General features: G+C 39.7%; 1 protein-coding gene across 3 annotated transcripts; it reads right to left on the bottom strand.

Moving 5' to 3' along the window:
* Window positions 1-1,207: 1,207 nt before the first annotated feature.
* On the bottom strand, window positions 1,208-23,257 carry DDX59 (DEAD-box helicase 59). Of its 3 annotated transcripts, none has more exons than XM_019430915.2 (8): window positions 22,993-23,257; window positions 20,935-21,752; window positions 19,598-19,765; window positions 15,168-15,257; window positions 8,760-8,936; window positions 7,911-8,063; window positions 7,291-7,419; window positions 1,208-1,925 (listed from the first exon to the last, which is right to left on the bottom strand). In XM_019430915.2, the coding sequence occupies exons 2-8, from the start codon at window positions 21,739-21,741 to the stop codon at window positions 1,662-1,664; spliced, it is 1,788 nt and encodes a 595-aa protein (XP_019286460.2). In that variant the 5' UTR covers window positions 21,742-21,752; window positions 22,993-23,257; the 3' UTR covers window positions 1,208-1,661. The 3 variants fall into 3 exon arrangements, with proteins under 3 accessions (XP_019286460.2, XP_019286436.2, XP_019286445.2); XM_019430891.2 differs by having other exon boundaries at window positions 8,760-9,011; window positions 22,993-23,256; XM_019430900.2 differs by lacking the exon at window positions 22,993-23,257 and adding an exon at window positions 22,583-22,832 and having other exon boundaries at window positions 8,760-9,011.
* Window positions 23,258-23,961: the final 704 nt, after the last annotated feature.

Below are 23,961 nucleotides of genomic sequence, written 5' to 3'. Positions count from 1 at the left end.
CATCCTTGAAATCAGACATACTTACCACTCAACAGTTAGCAAACATAGAATCAGGATAGAGAAAGCCAGAGTCTTGAGGGTCACATTCTTTGGGGAACCTCTGACCTCGTACTTTCCTTTGGGTGGGGACATTAAGAAACTACCTACTGAGGGATTCTAGTTAGTTCCATAAATCTCTGCCACGCCCCTTTGGGGAGGATGTTTAGGATATAAAGCTTAAGTGTCAATATTTATGTAACATACTACCTAAATCCTGCAAGTAAACTGAAACTAACGGTTTTTAAAGAAATGAAAGAACTGATGTATCAAAGCAAAACACCTATCCTTCGTTCCATTATTTAATATTATCAATTGAATTAGCAAACTGACATTAACATAAAACTGTAATTGCAATGCAGCATTAACACAACTTGATATTATTTTGATAAGCAGCCCATAATAAGTATAACATTGTGGAATGTTATATGTTAAGCCAAATGGTGGAAAGAGCCTAAATGTCCATCAACTGATGAATGGATAAAGATGTGGTTTATATATATAATGGAATACTACCTGGCAATGAGAAAGAATGAAATCCGGCCATTTGCAGCAACGTGGATGGAACTGGAGGGCATTATGCTAAGTGAAATAAGTCAGTCAGAGAAAGACAGATATCATGTTTTCACTCATATGTAGATCTTGAAGACCATGGGGGAAGGGAAGGGGAAAAAATAGTTACAAACAGAGAGGGAGGGAGGCAAACCATAAGAGACTCTTAAATACAGAGAACAAACTGAGGGTGGATGGGGTGCAGGGGAAAGGGGAAAGTGGGTGATGGGCATTGAGGAGGGCACTTGTTGGGATGAGCACTGGGTGTTGTATGTAAGCCAATTTGACAGTAAGTTGTATTAAAAAAAAAATGTTTACCAAGCTGAAGGGAAAACCACTGAGAATAAAACATATTTCACACTGATCTTTTAAAGAAGCACCAATCAGGGGCGCCTGGGTGGCTCAGTCGGTTAAGCGGCCGACTTCGGCTCAGGTCATGATCTCGCGGTCTGTGAGTTCAAGCCCCGCATTGGGCTCTGTGCTGACAGCTCAGAGCCTGGAGACTGTTTCGGATTCTGTGTCTCCCTCTCTCTGACCCTCCCCCGTTCATGCTCTGTCTCTCTCTGTCTCAAAAATAAATAAATGTTAAAAAAAAAAAATTAAAAAAAAAAAAAAAAAAAAAGAAGCACCAATCATTTCTTCCAGTTTCCATCATTTACTTTCTTCCTAACGTTCATTTATTCAACAATAACCCAAGCGCCAATGTGCCCGCAGCGCACTGGGGACACTAAACGAAACTATCACCATTCTGAGTCTGACTGCTCGCTGTGCAGGTGTCTGGCTCTGACAGCAGCTCCAAGAGTATTGGGGGGAAAAAAAAGGCTTTGTCTAGACAGAAAAAATTTTATTTTATTTAGCAATTCATTTTCCGATTTTTTTTAATTTATGAGAGCTAAAGGGAAATAAATATAATACGGTGGTATAAATCTGATACTCAATTTAAAAAAATTTAAATTATGTTAAATTTTTTTTGCTTCATGTACATGTCCCATTGATTCAAACCATACAGTAATAAGATACAGAAATTTCATGGACAACATACACAATAAAAAATTGTTCAGTGGTATAACAAGTCATTTTTGAGAATTACTTTTATCATGTTTTCTAATAATGTCCATAAGATTAGCACCTGTAACCAGATCATTCTGTGTCTGTTTATCTTTCTGTTGTTCCTTTCTTTTCTGGTCGTGAAGGTAAGGGGAGTTTAGTAACTGTGGGGGAAGAATGGATCCTGTGGGTTTTACTCTTTTTGCAATATCCCAGAAGAGTCTTTTTGAATTGTTATTGATGAAAGTAATCGCTGTTCCATTTTGACCTAATCTCCCCACTCTTCCAACCTGAAATGAAATGCAAAGGACATTTTCAAAATGTTCATATAAAACCTTAATGTCTCTTGCAAGAAAATTAAGATTAGTATTTAAAGAGGCTTTACTAAGATTAACGTTCATCATTCCCATAGCACTTTTTGTATTGTACATCTCAATGTATTTTGTGAAATCAATTTAGGTAGACTGCCACCAGCATCTTTTTAATGAAATAGCTCAAACAGAAAATACGAAAGTGATCACATATAATACCAGTAAGGATTGTTTGTGAACCCTGTGTTTCAGTTCCGGTATCTTGTGAGGGGGTGGCCAATGACATGAAGATGTTTCTTACTGTGGATAGGGGTAAGGTAAAAACTTTCTGAAAGCTACTGCTTTTAGAGCAAGAGGACTCTTTAGAGTACTTCAGTGCCTTGAAATGTGAGATTTAAGTGAACTCATTTTTGCATAAAGTTCTCATTTTGATAAAATTAAATGAACACAAAATTGTGATGGAAATACATGATAAGGAACAAAATTTACTTGTCTCCAAATATACTGAGAAACTCTTCAGAAGAAGGGGGTAAATACACAGTCATGGTCAATTTCTGTTCCTTAACTGAAATGTAGAACAAAGTCTATATTCAGAGTATTTAAATGATTAGATCGTTGCTGCCAATATATAGGACATTTTTAACGTTGTAAAAACAAAACAAAACATGGCCATCTATGGAATGAGACTGGGCACAAGAGAAGAAATGTTGCTTTATTTATGTTACTGAATTTTTCCAATAAAACTAAAAACTAATATAAAATATAGCTGCACTCACGTACTGGAAGAGAAGATTTGTGAATCATGTATCTGATAAGGATCTTCTAGAATATATAAATACCTTTTACAACTCAATAATAAAAGGACAACCCAATTAAAAAATAGGCAAAGAATTTAAAGATATTTCTCCAAAGAAGATACACAAAGGGCCAGTAAGTACATGAAATGATATTCATTAGTCATTAGGGAAATGCAAATCAAAAGCACAAGGAGATATCACTTTATACCCATTAGCATGGTTATACTTAAAAACATAAATAACATAGGTGTTGATAAAGATGTGGAGAAACTGGAACCCTCATATATTGCTGGTGAGAATGTAAAATCATGAGGCCACATTGGAAAAGAGTCTAGCAGTTCCTCAACGTGTTACACACAAATTTACTATATGACCCAGCAATTCCATTCCTAGGTGTGTCCCCAACAGAAATGAAAATGAACATATGTTGGCAAGGATGTACAGAAAGAGTAATACCAGTACACTGTTGGTTGGAATGCAAATTGGTGTAGCCTCTGTGGGAAGCAGCATGGAGTTTCCTCAAAACATTGAAAATAGAATTACCATATGATCTAGTAATTCCACTACTGGGTATTTACCCAAAGAGCAGGAAAATACTAATTCAAAAAGATAATATGCACTCCAATGCTTATTGCAGCACTATTTAAATTTTTTTTAACATCGATTTATTTTTGAAAGACAGAGACAGAGACAGAGCATGAGTGGGGGAGGGGCAGAGAGAGAGAGGGAGACACAGAATCTGACGCAGGCTCCAGGTTCTGAGCTGTCAGCACAGAGCCCAATGCGGGGCTCAAACCCACAAACCTTGAGATCATGACCTGAGCTGAAGCCAGACACTTAACTGACTGAGCCCCCCAGGCGCCCCTGCAGCATTATTTACAATAGCCAAATTATGGAAGTAGTCCAAATGTTCATCCATACATGATACATGAATGGATAAAGAAGATGTGGTGTGTGTGTGTGTGTGTGTGTGTGTGTGTGTGTGTGTGTGTGTGTATATAATGGAATATTATTCAGTCATAAAAAAGACTGAAATCTTGTCATTTGCAACAACATGGACCTAGAGAGTATCATGCTAAATGAAATAAGTCAGAGAAAGACAAATACCATGTGAGTTCACTCATATGTGTAATTTAAGAAACAAAACAAATGAACAAAGAAAAAAGGAGATAAACCAAAAAACAAACTTTTAACCATAGAGAACAAACTGATGGTTACCAGAGCGGGGAAGGGAAAGGGTAAAATAAATGAAGGGAATTAAGAGTACACTTATCATGATGAGCACTGACTAAAGTACAGAATTGTTGAATTACTATATTGTATACCTGAAACTAATATAACACTGTATGTTAACTAGACTGGTATTAAAATAAAAGAAATGAAAACCTACATCCACATAAAAACTTGTACATGGGGCGCCTGGGTGGTTTAGTCGGTTAAGTGTCCGACTTCAGCTCAGGTCATGATCTCATGGCTTGTGAGTTCAAGCCCCACGTCAGGCTCTGTGCTGACAGCATTCTGTCTCCATCTCTCCCTCTCTGCCCCTCCCCTGCTCGTGCACTGTCTCTCTCTCAAATATAAATAAACATTAAAAAATTAAAAAAAAAAACTTGTACATGGATACACACAGCATTATTCATAGCAAACAAAGTAGAAACATGCTAAATGTCTAGCAACTAATGAACAAAGAAAGGCAGTATATCTTTGGAATATAATGTAGCAATAAAAAATGTACAGATACATGCTACAACTTGAGTGAAACTTGAAAACACTGTGATAAGTGAAAAAAGGCAGAGAAGAGTACATACCTATGATTCCATTTATAGGAAATGTCTAGAAGAGATACATCTATAAAGACAGGCATAGAGTAGTGGTTGCTTAAGGTGTGTGTGTGTGTGTGTGTGTGTCTTTGTGTGTGTGTGTGTGTCTTTGTGTGTGTGTGTGTGTGTGTGAGAGAGAGAGAGAGAGAGAGAGAGAGAGAGAGAGAGAAGGAATGGGGAATGACTGCTGAAGGGACAGGTATGGGGTTTCTTTTCAGGATAAAAATATTCTAAAATTGACTGTAGTAATGGCTGCACAACAATATGAATATGCTAAAAACCAGTAAATTGATTTTCAAGTGGTGAGTTGTATAGCATGGGAGTTCTATCAATTGAGACATAATTTATTCTGAGATATTTTATACTGTAACATAAGCTGTTCAAGAACATAACTGCAATACTCTCTAGACTCTAAAAGCTGACTCAACAAATTCCAAATTATGTGCCCAGAAGTCCCTGCCCCCTAAGTTAAAAGCAAACACTTGGGAATACCTACTAGAATTTAAAATACACATATCCTTAAAAAACAATAATAAAAATAGAATAAAATAAAATAAAATACACATTCCTTTGACCTAGCAAGTCTCCTCCAAGTCTATTTTATAAATATACTGCATGAGAGAAACAACTGTATAGATGGATGTTCACTGCAGCATTATTTAACAACAGAATATTGGAAATATTTGATTATCCATCAAACTGTAAAGGATTTATTGAATTATGGTAATCCATACAATACACTACCATGTAGCAATGAAAATAGATCAAGCCCAACTGAAAGCAAGTAAAAACATTGGAAGAGTTTAGAACAGTGCCTGGCCATATAGTAAGCACTCCATACATATCAATATTTTTTAAATGGTACCTATTATGTGTGCTAATAAGGAAAGATGCCTAAGATATATTTAATAAAGAAAGCAAGGCATAGAACAGTTGGAGGAATGTGGTCCCATTTATGTAATAAGCGTAACATGGTACGCATATACATGTGTACTTGTGCATAAACATGCATTTTATAATTTCTGCACCATTAACTGTTGTAACCACTCAAAAATAGGAGGGTTACCTTACAGAGACTTATTTTTCACTTTATATCTTTTGTTATTTGTATTATTTTTTATTGTGTATATGTACCGTTCAATTACTGAAGCAAACAAACAAAACATACCCAGATATAAGAACTAGAAAAGCAGAAGGATATGGGGCCATTCTGAGTAGAGGTTAGAAACTCTACATACTCAACACCCCCTGAGGCCATTGCTCAGGGTACACTGTGAATGTGAACGATAACTCATGAATAACTGAGAGCAATAGGGTTGACTTTGGGATAGCAAGAAAAAGTTACATAATTGTAATCAGCATGCTCTATTTAAGAAGCAGAGAAGCTTCTTAAGTATTTTAGTATTTTTAGAAAATTATTAAAAATTCAAAAGAAAATAAACTTCATTTATTTGAACAATCAACTCCTGTGTAATACTCAATTCCCTGATGCACAGGTAAATGAGGTGGGACCAAAGGGAGAGAAAGAGAGAGAGAGGCACTGCTATATTACTAAGTCTGAGTAAAAATAAAAGCAACAATGCATTAAAGGCACTAAAAGCGTTTCAGTGGGTGATCCAAGTAAATGTGGCATTCAGAGGTAATTCTAAGAACATTACAGAAAGGCTTTACTTGAAAAGTCTGTAAGTGATGCCGGAGAAGGAAGACAGGTAGCAGTCAGTGAGATAACACGACGCTAAGAGAAAGCTCTATTTCTGCTAGAAAGAAGAGCCTGCTGTTATCTTTGGCAGCAAAATAAACAAAACTTTAATAGGCGAAAGACTAGAACAAATAAGGATATGAAGAAGAGATGAAGACAAGATTCCTAAAAAAACAAATACTTTAACGGATCAATTTTATTTCGGCCAGATAGACCAATTTAAAACAAAGCCTTTTCTTCCCCCTGATTATAAACGCTATTTAATATGCTCGCTAAGTAAGAAATAGAAAGGAAATTAAAAACAAAAACAAAAACCACTACTTAAAATTTTATTAAACTGATATTTTAGGTTATTTCCAATTGTTTAGAAAAAAAATTTTTTAATGTTTATTTTTGAGAGAGAGACAGAGTGTGAGCGGCATAGGGCCAGAGAGAGAGGGAGACACAGAAGCTGAAGCAGACTCCAGGCTCAGACCTGCCAGCACAGGGCCCAAGGCAGGGCTCAAACTCAAGAATCATGAGATCATGACCTGAGCCGAAGTCGGACGCTTAACTGACTGAGCCACCCAGGCGCCCCTCCAATTATTTTTTTAATCCATTTTAGGCACACATAGAGTTTTTAAAAACAAAATTTAGCTTATATACATGTATGTTTTAAAAGCAAAACTATATAAAGTTTATAAAATCTTTTTAGGTCTATGATAAAACTTATTTTTTCTTTTTTAGAATACTGTCTCACTTTTTTTCATTTATTTTATTTTAGAGAGAGAGAGCAAGCAAGCAGGGGAATGGGGCAGAAGGGGGGACAGAGAGAGAGAGAGAAAGAGAGAGAGAGAGAGAGAGAGAATCTTAAGTCCTGACTCAGGGCTTGATCCCACAACCCTGGGATCATGACCTGAGCCAAAATCAAGAGTCAGATGCTCAACCAAGCCACTCAGGCACCCCAAAACTTTTTATTTTTTAGTTACCACTCTATTGATAATGCCTTGCCCAAGAGAACTCAGGGAGGAAACATAAAATCTCTTTACCTGATGCACGTACTCATCCATACTTGAAGGCATATCGAAATTGACAACCAGCCTGACACTGATCAAGTCCAGGCCTCGTCCCAGGACTCCGGTGCTCACCACAACTTCATAGTCTCCTTCAAGTAATCCCTTCCCCGAAAAGCAACAAACTTCATTATTCAGAATTTATCTTATGTGGTTTTATCTAATTCAGATACCTTTTCTTCTTTTAATACTTTCTTCAACATTGTTGTTGCAGTATCTTTTCAGTAAGTAAAGGTCTTAGAATACCTGAGAAATCTGTGTGGTTTAAATTCTTCCCCACCACCCCCCGCCCAACCCCATCAAATGTTTTCTCTTAATGTACTCAAGCAAACCCTTTCCAAGGGTGAACTACTGCTCTGCCCCCGTCTAAACTGACCTGATTTCAGAAATGGTAGATTCTGAATTAGTAATCTATTTAGCAGATAACCCTGTAGGGAACAGGCTTATTGCTCCCAAGACACAGAAGCCTGAGCAAGAGGAACAATTAGCTGACAGTCACTGCTTGCCTGAAGTTCTTGCAGTCATTAAAAAAAGGTCGCTTTAAAAACCAGCTGGTAATAGGGGGTCCCTTGAAAACAGAATGCTGAGTGCCAAACCTTCAAAATGTTTTTCCTTTCTGTTTGTGACTTCTCCGAATGTATAGACACACTTTTTAGACCAGTGATTTTCTGCACTGCCTCACTCAGCAGATCTGCTCCCAGCTTGCAGTCCACAAATACTAACACTGGAGGCTTGAAGAGTTTCCTATCCTGAAAAACGAAAAACATATGTCTAAAATTACTCATACAACATAATTTACAATGGGAAGTTTTTCTGAAAGCATTAGTATAAGCTAGTTATCAACAGGCTTATAGAGGAAAAATGAGTGTTAAAATGAATGTTTTTTAAATATGCACAAACAGAAGCACAACAGTCTACTGCTGTTCATATTTCTCCAATACTTCATTAATATTGCAAAAATAATTTTAAAATTTTGAGTGCAATTTAAAATTTTAAATACTGTTCATAAGTAAATACAAACATACTTAACTTAATACCTTATTTATAAGTAACTGTGCAACACATATCACCCACTTAACAAATTTCTGCTTAAACAAGTTACCGCTAAAAGATTCTATTTCCCAAGGACAGAATGATCAAGAAAGAACTTGTCTTTAACCCGATATATAAAACTACTAAAAATTTTTCAAACAAAAAATATTACTAAAGAATAGTCTTGATATTTAAACATCTTTCTATAATAGGGGGGAAAAAGGGCAATTCTGCATCCGTACAGTAAGCTTATATAAATAAATATTTATCTGATCCCACAGAATTGAGGTAAAGCAATTTAGTTATTAAGTATCTATACTAAATTCCCCAAAGGCTGCATCTAAAAATCACAATCTTAAGGACTGTGAAAAATGCAAACACAATCTACAAAACAGGGTTGCGCAACTACTCACATTTAAGATTTCAAACAATTTTTTCTTTTTGGCTGGTTCTTCTACCCACAAAATAATCTGCCGCACGCTGGAACAAGGCAGGTTCTTTTCCCCAGTGATAATTCTCACAGGATTATGCAGAAGCTGGCTTCCTAGTTGTTCTATGCTAGCTGGAATTGTAGCTGAAACCAAAATGGTCTGACAATCATTAGGAACGTTTTCCAAAATGTCAAGCACTTGCTGTTGAAAGCCCATCTTTAACATGGTATCAGCCTAAAATAAAATCATTTTAAAGTTAGTCCTACTGGACATTAAAACCCTGGGCCACCCAAGGGAAAAACTGAAATGATTATGAACATGAAAAATTTAAAACTTTTACACAGAAGAATATACCACAATGTCAAAAGGTAAAGGATAAATTGGGAAAATACATATTTATATAAAATTATACATTGGGTAATTACAGGTTTTCAATGATATACAAGGTTTTTATGGCATTAACAGTGGCAAAAAAATGTATATATCCTAAATATCCACCAATAGGGGATTTAGTAAATAAATTATGGTAGATCCACATAATACAACCCTCTGCTATCATTAATTATGACTGGAAAGCCTTTTATTAAGTGATAATGAATCACTGCTAGCAGGAAAAAAGCAAAGTACAGAACACTATGTATAACATGATACCAGTTGTGTATACACTCAAGAAACTCAATTGTTGACTCTGGGGAGAAGGCTTGCAGGCTGTAGAAGGGGGTGCAATTTAATTCTTCATTTTATAGCTTCTTGCAAAGTTGTTTTTTTTTAACCATGGATGCATATTTATAATAAAATATTAAATAAGTAAAAACATTTACTGTTGGGGGCTTCCACTTCAGTATATACTCCTGTGTTGCCGGTCTTTAAAAACAATTTATGTATTACTAAGCAAACAGAAGGAAAACTATTAAGTTAAAGCTGCTTCAAAATAATAAAGATTAAGGCTATCTTGATTTTTAAATACAATCTAGCTATCTATAATTTTGAAAAATAAGTTATTTAACTATTTTAGAGTATTTAGACTAAGGCATTGTATTTTTAAGCGTCCACTAACATACTATTAAAGTATGAACACACATTTTAATATTCACTCTGTGACATTTAAAAATCTAAAATAATCATGATGGTCTGGGTTTGAACCTGACTCTACCTATGACCTTAAATTAACCAAGGTAACGAATGGCTGTAAGCCTCAGTTTTTCCTTTTACAAATGGGAATGATAATGGCAGCTACCCTATAAGGCTGCTATGAGCATTAATGAGGATATATTATAAGCATAAAATATATAAAACACTTGGGACCACGTTCACAGCATGGTAAGTCTCAATGTTTCAATTTACTATGAGACACAGAGCACGTGCACACCCATGCTATGTCTTGCAAATATCCCCTGCTTTTCTTCAATAATCCCACTAAGCCCCCCTCATCTTAGGAGATGGCCTTGCTTCCCCTGGTTCAGAAAACAGAGAGGCCATCAGAAATAAATTCGCTCAGTTTCTCTTCTCATCCAAGCTTCCCTGCATCTAATCTGTTTACACTAACACACCCCCAAATCCAGCTACTTCTTTCCAGCTCACAGTTGTGAGACTCCTCCTCATCCTGTCACCCCCACACCAGAAGCCATCTACCTCAAGCATCCAGAATCTTCTAGAACATCAATCAGATCTGTTACTCCTCTGCTTAAACCCTCCAGTAATTTCCCATCACATGTAGAATAAAATCCAATTGTTAAGCACAGTCTTCCAGTTTTCATCCTCATCCACTTCTCTGACTTCATAATTGACTACCATTCCCCCATCTCACGTCCCACGACCCTGCCGCACCAGCCTTCTATCCCCAACTACCCCATGATCACTCCCACATCAGCTCCTGAACACTAGCTGGAGACTGATGGAAGCAGTCTTTCCTCCAGATGGATTTTTGTGTGGCTGGCTCCTTTTTGTTCAGATTTCAGCATCAAAGTCACTCAGAGAGCCCTCCTCCTATACCAAATTGAGAAAACCCCTGTTGTCTCTGTCACACTACCTGTGCACATACATCTGTCAGAGCTTATCTCACTTTCCATTGTATCCTCAAAACCAAGGACAGTGTCTAGCATGTAAAAAGCTCCAAAAATGCATCTGATAAACAAACAAGCATTCATCAAGTCTAAGCACTTAAAAAGCACTGTCAGGCAGTTCACTAGTCAGTGTGTCCCAAATCTCCCTAAAGAATCACCCAGAATGAGTTTTTAAATATTCCTGGACTCCAACTCAGACCTACTGAGTCAGCATATCCAAATAAGAGGTCTGGTCATTTATTACATTTGCTGAGTACACTGGGTAATTCTTACCATTAGGGAAACTTGGGCAAACACTGTGCTTGATTACTGGGATAAACCAAGGAACATAAAAGAAATTATAAAGTCTACATAGAGGTCAACAGAGCAGAGAGGAAAGAAGGCCTGAAGTCTATCTAGGGGACTGACAGAAGGTTCCAGAGCCACGGACACATAAAGGAAGAGCAGGTGGATGGGGTGGGAGAGAATTCTAGGCCAAAGAATAGGTAGGAAGACAGAGCAGATTTTCTAATTCCAAAAGAATTATCTTAGTTTTCATGCCTTTTCCTTTATCTTCATCATCCTCTTAGAACAGAGACCTCTCTTTTCAGGGATATTACTTGTTCTCACTTCCTTCCTGGTCTCTCAAACTACACCATGTTTACAGACTCATCTTCAAACTCCATAAGCAGACACTTGGCCCCAGTCCTTGTCCCTCTCCAACCTTCCTCCCTTAGAGAAACCAGTGTGTCTCATGGATGCTAATGCACATTTCTCATATCCACACAGCATTTCATCCATCATTCACAAGAAATTCAACATTTCTAAAACCAAACTCAAATATTATTGCCAAGCTCCAACTCTTACCCACTTGCCCTTTACTTAAAATTAGAGGCACAACCAGCATTTATAGAGTCACGTCAACCACCTTCTTCTCCATCCTCTCTCATATTCAGTCATCAGAAGATTCATGAATGATTTACAGTGGTTCTCAGATGTCCTCATGACTCCCACTGCCTCCGCCCTGTCCCTGACCCTACTCACCTCTTGTCTGGGTTGCTAGCCACTCTGTCCCACAGATTCTTTCTTCTTTAATTTCTCTTGCACGGAGCAGCAGAATAACCTTGCTCAACCACCACTTTCCACTTGTGACACCCCAACTCAATAATTTTGAAAGCCTCATTGTTTCCCACATCAAATCCAAGATCTTCCTCCTCCCTTTCAAGGCCCTCTATAATTTGACCCCACCCTAACTACCCAACTTTACTTCCTATTATTTCTCAGGAAGAATGCTTCAAGCTGGTTGGTCTCTCAGTGCATGCACTTGGCCTTTCTGCCTCTGCCTATGTTAGCTTCTTCACCTGGAATACTGGATACATTCTCAAGTTTTCTAAATCCTTTTCCATCTGTGGACGACCAGGTCAAATCCCATTACCTCGGAGAGGCCATTTTTTACAGTGCCAATTCACACAATCTCTTATTTCTTTCTCTTGACCTTAATTGCACTGAAAAATTAGCATATCATACATAGTCCTGTTTTTTTTTTACTAACAGCTTATATCAGGTGTCAGCAAACTAAGGCTCTTGGGACAAACTCAGACCTCTGTGTGTTTCTGTAAACAGTTTTATGCGAACACAGTCATACCCATTTATTTACCTACTGTCTATGGTTGTACTGAACAGTTTCAACAGAGACCAAGTGGCCCCTGAAGCCTTAAATATTTACTATCTGGTCCTTTACGGCACGAGTTTGCCATTCCCTGGCCTACATTACACACTTTAGTACTTTGTATTTCAGTATATATGATAATGCTCTTGCTTAATTTCAAGTGTATATGTCTTTTTCTCCAATAAGGTTTCAGTACTTTGCAGGCCTGAATAGTATTTAAAATTTCTTTGTGATTCCATCCAAACTCATCTAGAGCTGGTCAATCTACATATAGGTCAGAGAGGAAAGAAGACCTAAAGTCTATCTGGGGGACTGATGGAAGGTTTCAGAGCCAAGGACTCTGAATAGCACTTCTATGCTGACTTCAGTTTCAGTACATGACCAATTATGTTGTTTACCAGCTCATTTCCTTAAATGCTGAGGAGCTGGGACAGAGGCTGCACATAACAAGCACTCAGTATAGGTTTGCTGAATGAATACTCCTTTTGTATTCTGAGCATAGCACTGAGGTGTCCTGTGAAACCCTATTAATTGGCAAAGATGGAAATGTCGTGAAGGGAAGCAAACAGGAATGGAAATTAACTTTAAAATCAATGTGATGATCCGTTTCTCAGGCTCATAAGATGGCAAGAACTTAACAACATGGGCTTATCAACAATGGGAAGCCCATTCATACTTGCAGGGTGGCAGTAAGTCTGACGATAACCCAATGCAATAAATCAGTTGAACCAAAAGGCACACCAGGAAAATGCTGACCTAGCAGCACCTTTTAAAGGACTGAGTAACAGTTCACAATAGCCAAGGTATGGAAACAACTTAAGTGTCCATCGGCAGATGAATGGATAAAGAAAATCTGGTGTATGTATACACAATGGACTATTATTCAGACTTAAACTTCTTACATTTTTAGTAACATGGATGGACCTGGAGGGCATTAAAGTAAGCTAGACAGAAAAAGACAAATACTGTATGATAGTACTTATATGTGCAATTTAAAAAAGTTCAACATGGGGCGCCTGGGTGGCTCAGTCGGTTAAGCGGCCGACTTCGGCCCAGGTCATGATCTTGCGGTCCGTGAGTTCGAGCCCCGCATCGGGCTCTGTGCTGACAGCTCAGAGCCTGGAGCCTGTTTCAGATTGTCTCCCTCTCTCTGACCCTCCCCCGGTCATGCTTTGTCTCTCTCTGTCTCAAAAATAAATAAACATTAAAAAAAATAAATAAATAAAAAATTAAAAAAGTTCAACATAAGAAAATAAAAGTCAAATTCATAGAAAGTAGTAGAAAAATGATTGCCAGGGGCTAGAGAGTGGGTGAAACAGGAAGAGGTTTAGGATAAAAGGGTAAAAACTTTTGGTTATAAAACAGGTAAGGTCTGACATGCACAATGTGGTTACCACAGTTGATTAACACTATACTGTATAACTGAAATTTGCTAAGGGAGTAGAACTTAAGTATTCTCACTGGAAAAAAAAAAGGTAAATATATAAGGGAAAAAAACAGAAAAAAAATAATAAAGGACTGAGTAACATTATTTTACATTTTTACAGGACTTTTCAGTCTATGAGACATTTTCACAATGTCTGAAGATTAAATGACTTGCCCAGCATCCCATAGTAGGTAGAGTAGAGGCTCAAATCCCAGTCTTGCGGTCTCATCCAGGTGTTCTTTCCACACCCCCTGGCACCCTACTGCTACTTACTGGGCCCCACAGAAGGCAGGCCAGGTTGCCATCACTGGTCAGCACTTGGACCCCACATCTGTGACCCCTGCTGGGCCTCTGCTCTGTTACTGCTGTTGGGACGTGTGTGAAGGCAGAAGTGCAATGCCCTGCAGGCAGAACCGGCACATGTCCAGCCTGGGCTGACACATGGTTTTGTGTCCTCATGCTTGTTCACATGGTGGAATATCAGCAGATACTAACATATTTATTTTATCTTGTAAGCAAACCAAAAATATAAAAATGCTTATCTGCTCTATGTACCACTGAAAATCACAACCACAAATGCCTATGACCACGTAGAAAAAAATACAAAAGGTCATCCAATTAAGCATTCTCAGCTACTTCCAAAATCCCTGTTAATAGTTATTTGCCACTGATCCATTTGTTTTTGTAGACAAATGATAGCCAGTGTCAAGTGTTTAAAAAACTTATCACTGAGAATACAGTAGCTGTTGGATTTGTGTTTTCTGTCAATTAGGAAAAGACAGCTAATTTTATTTATTAATGTGGTTTAATTTCAGTGCACTATACCTTAGGGTAGTTGCAATGCTACACAGGAACTAGCTTAAGAATGACCACTGCAATTAGGGGCTCCTGGGTGGCTCAGTTGGTTAAGCGTCTGACTTCGGCTCAGGTCACGATCTCGCGGTTTGTTGAGCTAGAGCCCCATGTGGAGCTCTGTGCTGACAGCTGAGAGCCTGGAGCCTGCTTTGGATTCTGTGTCTCCCTCTCTCTCTGCCCTTCCCTCACTTGAGTGTGCATACACTCTCTCTCTCTCTCAAGAAAAATTTTTTAATTAAAAAAAAAAAAGAATGACCACTGCAATTTTAAAAAATCCCTAATTTTTTTTTCCTTTGGGGAGAAAATGCCTGAACACACAGTGAGATTATATAACTATAATGTATTTTTCATAAACTATATAAAATTATGTAACTAATGTTCTAAGTAACACTACTTACTTCATCTACTACTACAATTTTTATACCACGGAGTTCTACAGAGCTCTGTTTTATTATATCCAGAAGTCGCCCAGGAGTTGCAATGATAACCTGAATAAATGAGAAAAAGATAATAAATTAGATAATATTCCTTCCTTCCTTTATTCATTCTTTCTATGTATACTTACTGGGTGGCTAATATGTGCCAGTCACTGAGGTTAGGTACTCAGAATCAATGATGATTAAGTCAGACGTAGTCTCTGCTCTCATGAAACTTGTAACAAACACAAAGGAAGGATCAGATAAATACTCATGAGGTCAGTATGGTATGCAATAAACGGAGGCATCTGTCCAGTCCTCGCTAACATATAAGCTAAACCCTAACACAGAAGTAGTGAGAGCTAGCAAGGAGGACCAGGTGGAAGGAAAACATCCAAGAACCTTCCAAGGCCACAGAGGCTTCCGCGAGGTAAAAAAGGGGAAGAAAGACTTGGATGAAGCTTGAAAGTAGGCAGAGACCAGACCAGGAAGGGCTCTGCAGGCAGGCTGACCGCTATTTGCCTCCGTAAACAAGTGCAAATCCCTAAACCCCTTTGGGCCTGCTATTTCGTTTTAAATTAAAAGGTTGGGCACAATGATTTCTAAAGTTGCTCAAGGCTCTTAACAGTTTTATAATAGTTGAAGGAGTAGTTAAAAGTAGGCGCTGTTTAGTCAAACTTCAGTAGGAGTCTTAGCTATAGCACTTAATAAATGGCGTGAGCCTCTGTTCTCACATTCATAAAATGGAAATGATAATTATTATAAAGATTAAATGAGACGGTGCCTGGCGAAAAGTCGAGTTACAAATGATCTAATAAATTCAATTGTATTCCACTTTTCAAGGACACAGCAACACAACGGCAAGCTCACAGAGAATGATAAAATTTCAGGGTTGTAAGGATCTGTATCCAGAGAGCTATAGAGCTCTGCTTGGTTTCTTCAGAAATACTGTAAGCATTTAAATCCATTTCAATTATTTTGAACTGAGTTCATCCCTTCTATTCCTCTCCCACTTTCCCGCATTCTGCCAGTTTGGAAGTTAGAAACTTTTTTTTTTTCCCATTCTTCTAGCGCTTCCCTTGAATTTTAACAAATATTTGTAATTTAATAAAATCTAAAATTAATTGACATATGTACCTTTTTCTTGAACAATCAAGGGCAATTGATTTACACCAATCACAACCTTTCTGCACTTATATGCTACATTTGGCCAGTATTTTCCTTCTTTTTTTTTTTTTTTTAAAACCCACAAATTGTTCACGACTACTTTTTATTTGGTCAATATTTGTTTACACTTATCCATATGCTTAGTATTGTCTTTGCTCGCCATTCTTTCTTTGATCCTAAACCTTCCTTTCCAGAATCAGATTCTTTGTATGTGGAATATCTTAGTTTAATGATCCTTTAGATACTCTATTGGTAATAAACTCTCTCAGCTTTGTTCATCTGAAAAGGTGGCTATTTTGCCCTGGCTTTTGAAAGATCACTTTGTTGGACAGATTTTTTTCTTGAAATGTTTATTTATTTTTAGGAGAAACAGAGAGAAGGAGAGAGAACAAGCAGGGGAGGGGCAGAGAGAGAGGGAGACCAAGGATCGGAAGCAGGCTCTGCGCTGACAGCAGAGAGCCTGATGCAGGGCTGAAACCCCTGAACAGTGAGATCATGACCTGAACCAAAGTCAGATGCTTAACCAACTGAGCCACCCAGGTGCCCCTTGACAGACACATTTTCTCAGAGAGCATCTGTGAAAGACACGGCCCAGCATAGGGAGTGGGAGAGATAGGAGGGTGAGAAGGGGCCTCCATAGAAAGGTGGCCCTGCACAGGGTGTTGGTGGTCTCAGGGGGTGAAGAGGGTGCAGGGTGGAGCCTAGTAAGAAGGCATCACTCTGTGGCAGTGGACAGAGATGAGGACAGGCAAGGGGTTACATAGAGGAGGATTGGTCAAGTAAACAAATATATAGAAGATAATGGGTAGCAAGTTTCTCACTGCCAGGGTTACAAACACGGAGACAGAAAACCCCAAAACAAATCTTGTTGTGTTTAATTAGAGTTGGAAGTATCGACATGAACTCATGGTCTCCGATAAATACAGATGCAGAATACCCAATTATGGAGTGATTCCCTCTCTCTATTCACTAAGAGGTCCTAGAAGCAATGATAACTCAATAGCAAAAGCCAACAGCAATGAGCCCAACCTAGAGCCCAGGTCTTGGTTTCTAAATACTATCCTGTAGCAAAAGGAATCATGGCAACTTGGAGAAAAGCATGATTCCAGGGCTGAGGCAAGGAAAGAACAATGGAAGCATGAACATCTTCTTCAGACAGAAAGAAACAAAGTGCTCAAAGAATGATGGGGATATAATAAAAGGACACAGAAGCCAACTTGACGGTGATTCCACTGCTCAAATTGGGGACTACTGGAGAATCAAAACAAATAATGGTAATAACAGATTATAATCCTTTCTTTTTTAATTCATTTTTTTTATTTTAGAGAGAGAGAGAAAGAGAGCAGAGGAGAGGGGTAGAGGGAGAGAAAGAAGCTTTTTTTTTTTAATGTTCATCTATTTTTGAGAAAGAGAGAGAGAGCAAGCACACATGCACAGTGGGGGAGGGGCAGAGAGAGAGGAGGACAGAGGATCCGAAGTGAGGTGGGCTCTGTGCTGACAGCAGTGAGCCCGATGTGGGGCTCAAACTCAAAAACTGTGAGATCATGACCTGAGCCGAAATCAAGAGTTGGATGTTCAACCGACTAAGCCACCCAGGTGCCCCCAGATTATAATCCTTTAAATGAAATAGGAAATCATGAGTCTATACTGATATAAGTATATATATATATATATATAATATATATATATATACATATATATGTATATATTATATGTATATATTATATGTATATACTTATATATTATGTAAGTGTATATATGTATATATTATATGTATACATATATATAAAGAATAAGCTTGAAATGTGGTAAAGCACAAGAAATTTACAGTATGAAAATACTCCTCAAAATACAAAGGGAAAAATAAAACTTCACAGTTACTTTACAGGTAATATCACCAGTAAAAGGACAAACTGACATTACGTATCATCTACAAGGATGTAATGAAAAAAACAAAGCATCTCTTCTATGATATTCCTTTCAAACATGCGTAACTTGAATCTAAGCAATTGAGGGGCCTTCTTCAAACTAAGCAGTTCATAATCCTTTAAGTGTCAAGATCATGAAAAAAAAAAAAAAAAAGCAAAGACTGAAGAACTCTTCCAAACTGAAGGAGATGAAAGAGACATGACAACTAGATGCAAAATATGATTCTGAACTGGATTCTTGTGCTATTAGGAAAAAAAAAAAAAGGTGATGGGACAATTAGTAAAACATGAATGGGGTCTGAAGAGTAGATGGCAGCAACATTAATTCCTGATGCATTCCAGTGTATCCATGTTAATTTCCTGATTCTATAACTGTATTGTGGTTACATGGGATAACCTCCTTCTCTGTAGGAATCACACTCTAGGGGCACCTGGCTGGCTCAATCAGTAAAGCATCCTACTCTTGATCTCAGGGTTGTGAAAGCCCCATGTTGGGCACAGAGCCTACTTAAAAAACAAAAAAGGAAATCACACTTTATAGTAGCTATGGATCCTTAGATAAATCCCATCTTTCTGAGATTCAACTTCTCAAACATAGAAGATGGGATATGCCAACCCACCTTCAAGAGCAAATGTGAAAACTGAATAGGATAATGCAGGTGAAAACATCCAACAGGATTTGGCATATGACAGACACTCAATAAATTGTGTCCCTTTCTGATAGAAACAAACTTAAGGGGCACCTGGGCAGCTCAGTCGGTTAAATGTCTTGATTTTAGCTCAGGTCAAGATCTCCTGGTTCACGGGTTCAAGCCCCACATCTGACTCTAAACTCATAGTGTGGAGCCTGCTTGGGATTCTCTCCCCCCCCCCCCCGCCGCCCCTCCCCTGCTCCCTCTCTCTCTTTCAAAAATAAATAAATAAACATTAAAAACAGTAAAAGATTTATTAAAAAAAAAAAACTTAAAAAAAATTAAGGCTTGCTTGGAATTTAAAGGCTAACCTAAGGGCACCTGGGTGGCTCAGACAGTTAAGTGTCCGACTCTTGGTTTCAGCTCAAGTCATGATCTCACAGTTCATGAGGTCCAGCCCTGCACTGGGCTCTTCACTGGCAGCACAGAGCCTGCTTGGGATCCTCTCTCTCCCTCTCTCTCTTGCCAGCCACCCCCTCAAAATAAATAAAGTTAAAAAAAAGGTTTAACCTAAAATCACATTCCTTAAGGGCAAAAAAATAAATAAATAAATAAACAGAACAACAACTAGCTCCCATATTGCTTACAATGCTTTTCAAAGGCATTTTACCAAATCGGTGCTCACCTTAACATGTTGTCGCAAACGATAAAGCTGTGGAGGTAAGGGTAAGCCCCCTACCAGAAGCACAGTTTTCATGCGTGGCAGACCACTCATCAATTCTTTAGCTTGGCTCTCTATCTGAATGGCTAATTCTCTTGTTGGCGTAAGAATGAGTGCAGATGGAGTTTTGCTCTGCAAAGATGGGAAAAACAAGTCTAAAAGCACTGGCAATTAATTCCTGCAGATGTGGACTAAATCTTCAAAGTGATTCTAGGAACGGTCCAACCCAACTGGATATGAACCCTCCTGCCTTCTGTTCACTGCAGATGTTCTCTCCAAAAACCGTTGCAAATTGAACCCATTTCTATCGCTTCTCGGCCTTTCGGCTAAGATCAAGTGTAAATTGAACCCATTTCTTATAAAACACAGACATACAATGAAAAATCAAAACTGGGGCCAGGGAAGAGCACCCACAATAACCAAGGTGGGAAAACCGAAAGTTTGCTCCCAGTCAAATGGACTCTGCAATCTCCAGCCATGCTCCTCTGAAGAGAAAACCATGAAGATCTGGTTAAAGCTTGGCATCCCACCCTTGGCTCTCCTATGGATTCACTTACTGTTACAAATGTCCTATTTCCTGCACTATAGCTCTGTTTTGGACATCCAGTGAGTTTTACCTATATTTTAAACGTGAGGTGCTTTCTTTTATTTTTTCCTCACATTATCTTCTACAATTCTTAGTTTTCCAAATTTTCCTCCTTTACCTCTCCTCTCTTTGCCTACATTTTGCACTGGTTTCCCTTCCTGCCCTACTGCAGACCCCACAAATTCAATAGTACTTGGTAAAAATTGTGGTTAAAGTAATTATGTGTGTGTGTGGGGGGGTGCTTTATACACTATAAACTCACAAGTAAAGTAAGGCAGCATTATTTTAAGATGAACCACGAATCACATTTAAGGGTAGCTTTTGAACTCTACGATAGCGTTCTAACTTTGGTATAAATCAGTTTTTTCAAAACACAAAATCCAAGGAGGTTAAATGGACACAAAAATTGCAGGTCACCCAGTCAGCAGCATTTCTTTCCTCAGAGCAAAAGTTTACTTCTTGAATAGAAAATCTGTTGAAGATATTTTGTAAGGAAGGCAATTTTTAAGACCTTCAAGGAAAAGATCTTTGGTCCAATCTAATAAAAGGAAAATTCCCTAAAATTATGTTCTTCATACAAACTACCATCAGAAGCAAAATCACTAAGAGCACTAACGACTAAGATTATAGTTCAGTTTGCAGCTTTAATGTAATTAAGGCTGAAACTTGGTATATACCTGACTTGCTTCTGAGAGTAACACATGTGAACTCTTACCTCACATAAAGCTCGAGTGATAACAGGAAGAAGAAAAGCGGCTGTTTTTCCTGAGCCAGTATCCGCACTGGCCAGAATGTCTCTTCCCAGGAGTCCTACAGGAATCATCTGCATTTGGATGGGAGTTGGAACTTCATAGCCAGATTTCTTCAAGTTGAGATTTAAGGCCTCAGGGAAACCACAATGCTCGAAGTCAATAATAGGTCTGGTGACATCTTGCCCTTGAACTACAATTCCTAGCTGCCGTTTAAGATTTTCAATCTGGTCTTCCTGAAGGTTCAAAATAAAGGGGTGCTCTTTATAGACATAAAAAGCATTAAGTGGAGCCTCGGGCTCAGAATCAGCTTTCTGAGGACTGCTGAGTTTTAATCTCTCTTCCTTTTCCTTTACTTGTAGAAGATGTTTGGCTTTACACTCCAAACTACACACATCTTCGTCTGTCTTATCGCAGATATACTCTCCGTAACGACCACAAACAACACAGACAGGTTCTCCAGGTTCTGCCCAGCGCTGTGTTTTGGAAAATGACTTTACAGGCTCTTCAGAAAGATCGCTATCCTTTGCGTCCTGCTCAGGTCCAACCAAACAAACCTCAGCCAACTGGCCAGCTGTGCTGGGGAAAGGGCATGGTTCTGTGCTGGGCCTGTCTGACGTCGTGGCTTCTTTTGTAACTAAAGCATCAGTTGAATCATCTCTGCCTTCATCCAGCTGAAGGTCTTCTGCATCTGATTTAATTTTCTTAGCTGCACAACTTTTGCTGTCATCGTTAGCATTCCTCTTGATTTTTAGAGATCTTGGAACAAACATCCTCTGATATTCTGTTGAGGAAATTATATAATGAGATTTATTTAACCCTCAATGAAGAATAAAATTCACATATAAAGTATGGTTATCTTGCAGTCAGCCTAGTGTCCCTGGGCTTTGCCTGAAAGGAATAGAAGAAGGCATCATGACACTTCTTAGAGCAAGCTTTTCTGCCATTCATCAATTTCCTCTGGTGAAAACAGACAGCCCTTTTCCTTACACATGGGAGTGGTGAAACTTTGCACACTGCTCAGCACAGCCTTGTGCATACTGCCTGCTTCTGTTTACTGGCTACTTGCACATTGAAATTCCAAATATTACAGAAATTCTGGAGTAAATCCTTTTATTACGTTTTCACAAAACAGGAGAAACACTTCACAGCTGGAATCTCGAAAATCAAAACCACAAGACACGGAGAAAAAATGCTATTTTGATGTAATAAGTAACCCGTATGTATTGCTATGTTCCACAGTGCTTAGCGCTTCAAGACCTGTTAACCTGATCTTCACAAGCTTGGAAAGTAGGTTAGCACCACCGCCCCCCCCCCCCGGACATATATAGATATTTATTATGCTGTATTATGTATTCTATTATAATTTTTCACATGAGGAAACTTGGCCAGCTAGAGATTAAGTGGCTTGTCCAAGCTCACACCATTCTCAAGTGTTAGAACCCAGGCATTCTGGCTCCAGAGTGCAAGCTCTCAACCACTGCTATGCCGATCTCCACCAAAGATGTTTTTGCAAAATGACTGTGGGCTGTGAAACAAGGCTTTTAACCTAATTTTGAGCCTATTAAATATACTAAAACACCTTTCTCAAAAAAAATTCTTAGGATAAGTTACCAGATTCAATTTTTCCAGAAAAATTCCAACAAAAATGCAACTGAAGGTCTAGAATTACTATCCCAAGTCTCCGCGAATGTCAAGGAGGTGGGGAGAGGGACGGCTCTGGGTCGGCAGGGAAGAGCTTGGAACTCAAGGTCCTCAAATGGCGAAACGGAACCGGCTCCGGCAGGGCGCGGGGAGCGGCGCGGCTTCCCAGTCGCCGGATCCCTCCCGGGGCGCGCTCCCAGACCCTCCCCTCGGGCGTTGCCCCTCACCCCCGCCCCGCAGCCCCGCACCCAAAGGCGCACGCACGTCACGGCGCTGCTAGGAGACGGGGAGGGCGGGGCGCAGGATTCCGGCCGGAGGCCCGGGACCCCGCGACTGCAAGGGTGGGAGGGGGACTGTGTACGGGGTGGGGGGGATCCTACCGCCGCGGCCTAGCGCCCCGCGTCCCAGAGGCAAGGGAGCACGACGGGAAGGAGGGCCGAGCGGCCGGGGCCCGCGGCACGCTCACTCGCGCAGGCCTGGGGCGCGTCCGCTCCCGCTCGGGGCCGCCTTCCCCCTCCAGGCGCTGGGCCCAGTTTCCTGCCGACAGGCCTGGACCCGCTCGGCCACACTACGGTTAGGAAAGGCCGTGCGGAGCGCAGAATCCACTTCTCCGGGTTTTGGAAGGAGACCGCGGCGTGCCTTAGCGCGGCGGGGAAGGCGGGGCTACCGCGGGAGGCGGAGCTCGGCTTGTAGCTGAGGGGGGCGGGAGGAACGAGGGAGGGGCGGGGACTGGGAAGTTCCGCGCCTTTCCTTGCCCTTCCCGGTTCCCGGCTGCTGGTAAACTTCGGAGCGTGGCTGGAGCTGGCCAAGTTCTGCAGGGCGGGGCGGGTTTGGGGATCCTCTTGGAAGAATTTACGTAATCGAGTGGGCCAGGACTGGTGAAAAACAGTTAGACCGCCCGGAAAGACTGAAGCGGGTGGCGCGGGGGCCTGGTACACTTAGAAAGTGGGAAGTCTGAGTGTAAAAGGGAGGGGCAGAGGCCCCAGAGGCCTGAAAACCCGTTCTGCTTTTAGCTGGCAAAATAACTCTAAAACTAAATGGAGTAAGTTTAACATGATGTATTTGATACGCTGGATAATATTTCCATACTACCACACCCCACCCATCACCAAACAGAAAATAACACAAGTCACGGTTTTGGTCCCCATGGATTGCCATTTCTCTGCTTTGCTAGACTCTGGAGCTACATGCCCCCCGCAGCTGGTAGTTAGTTAAAAGATCGTGATGCGGAGAAAGCAGGGGGGAAGGAAGGAGGAAAGCCAAGTTTGCCGACTTCAACATTTTTCTTACCTATTCAGAAATACTTTCAACCTAATGTTTGGTGCATACAAAATAGCATTTTGAGCAAT

This window comes from Panthera pardus, unplaced genomic scaffold (genome assembly GCF_024362965.1).
Source record: "Panthera pardus isolate Hobbes unplaced genomic scaffold, ASM2436296v1 HiC_scaffold_21, whole genome shotgun sequence".
Lineage (NCBI taxonomy): Eukaryota > Metazoa > Chordata > Mammalia > Carnivora > Felidae > Panthera > Panthera pardus.
The sequence above is the reverse complement of the archived record's forward strand: the minus strand, read 5'-3'. Positions and strand labels throughout refer to the sequence as shown.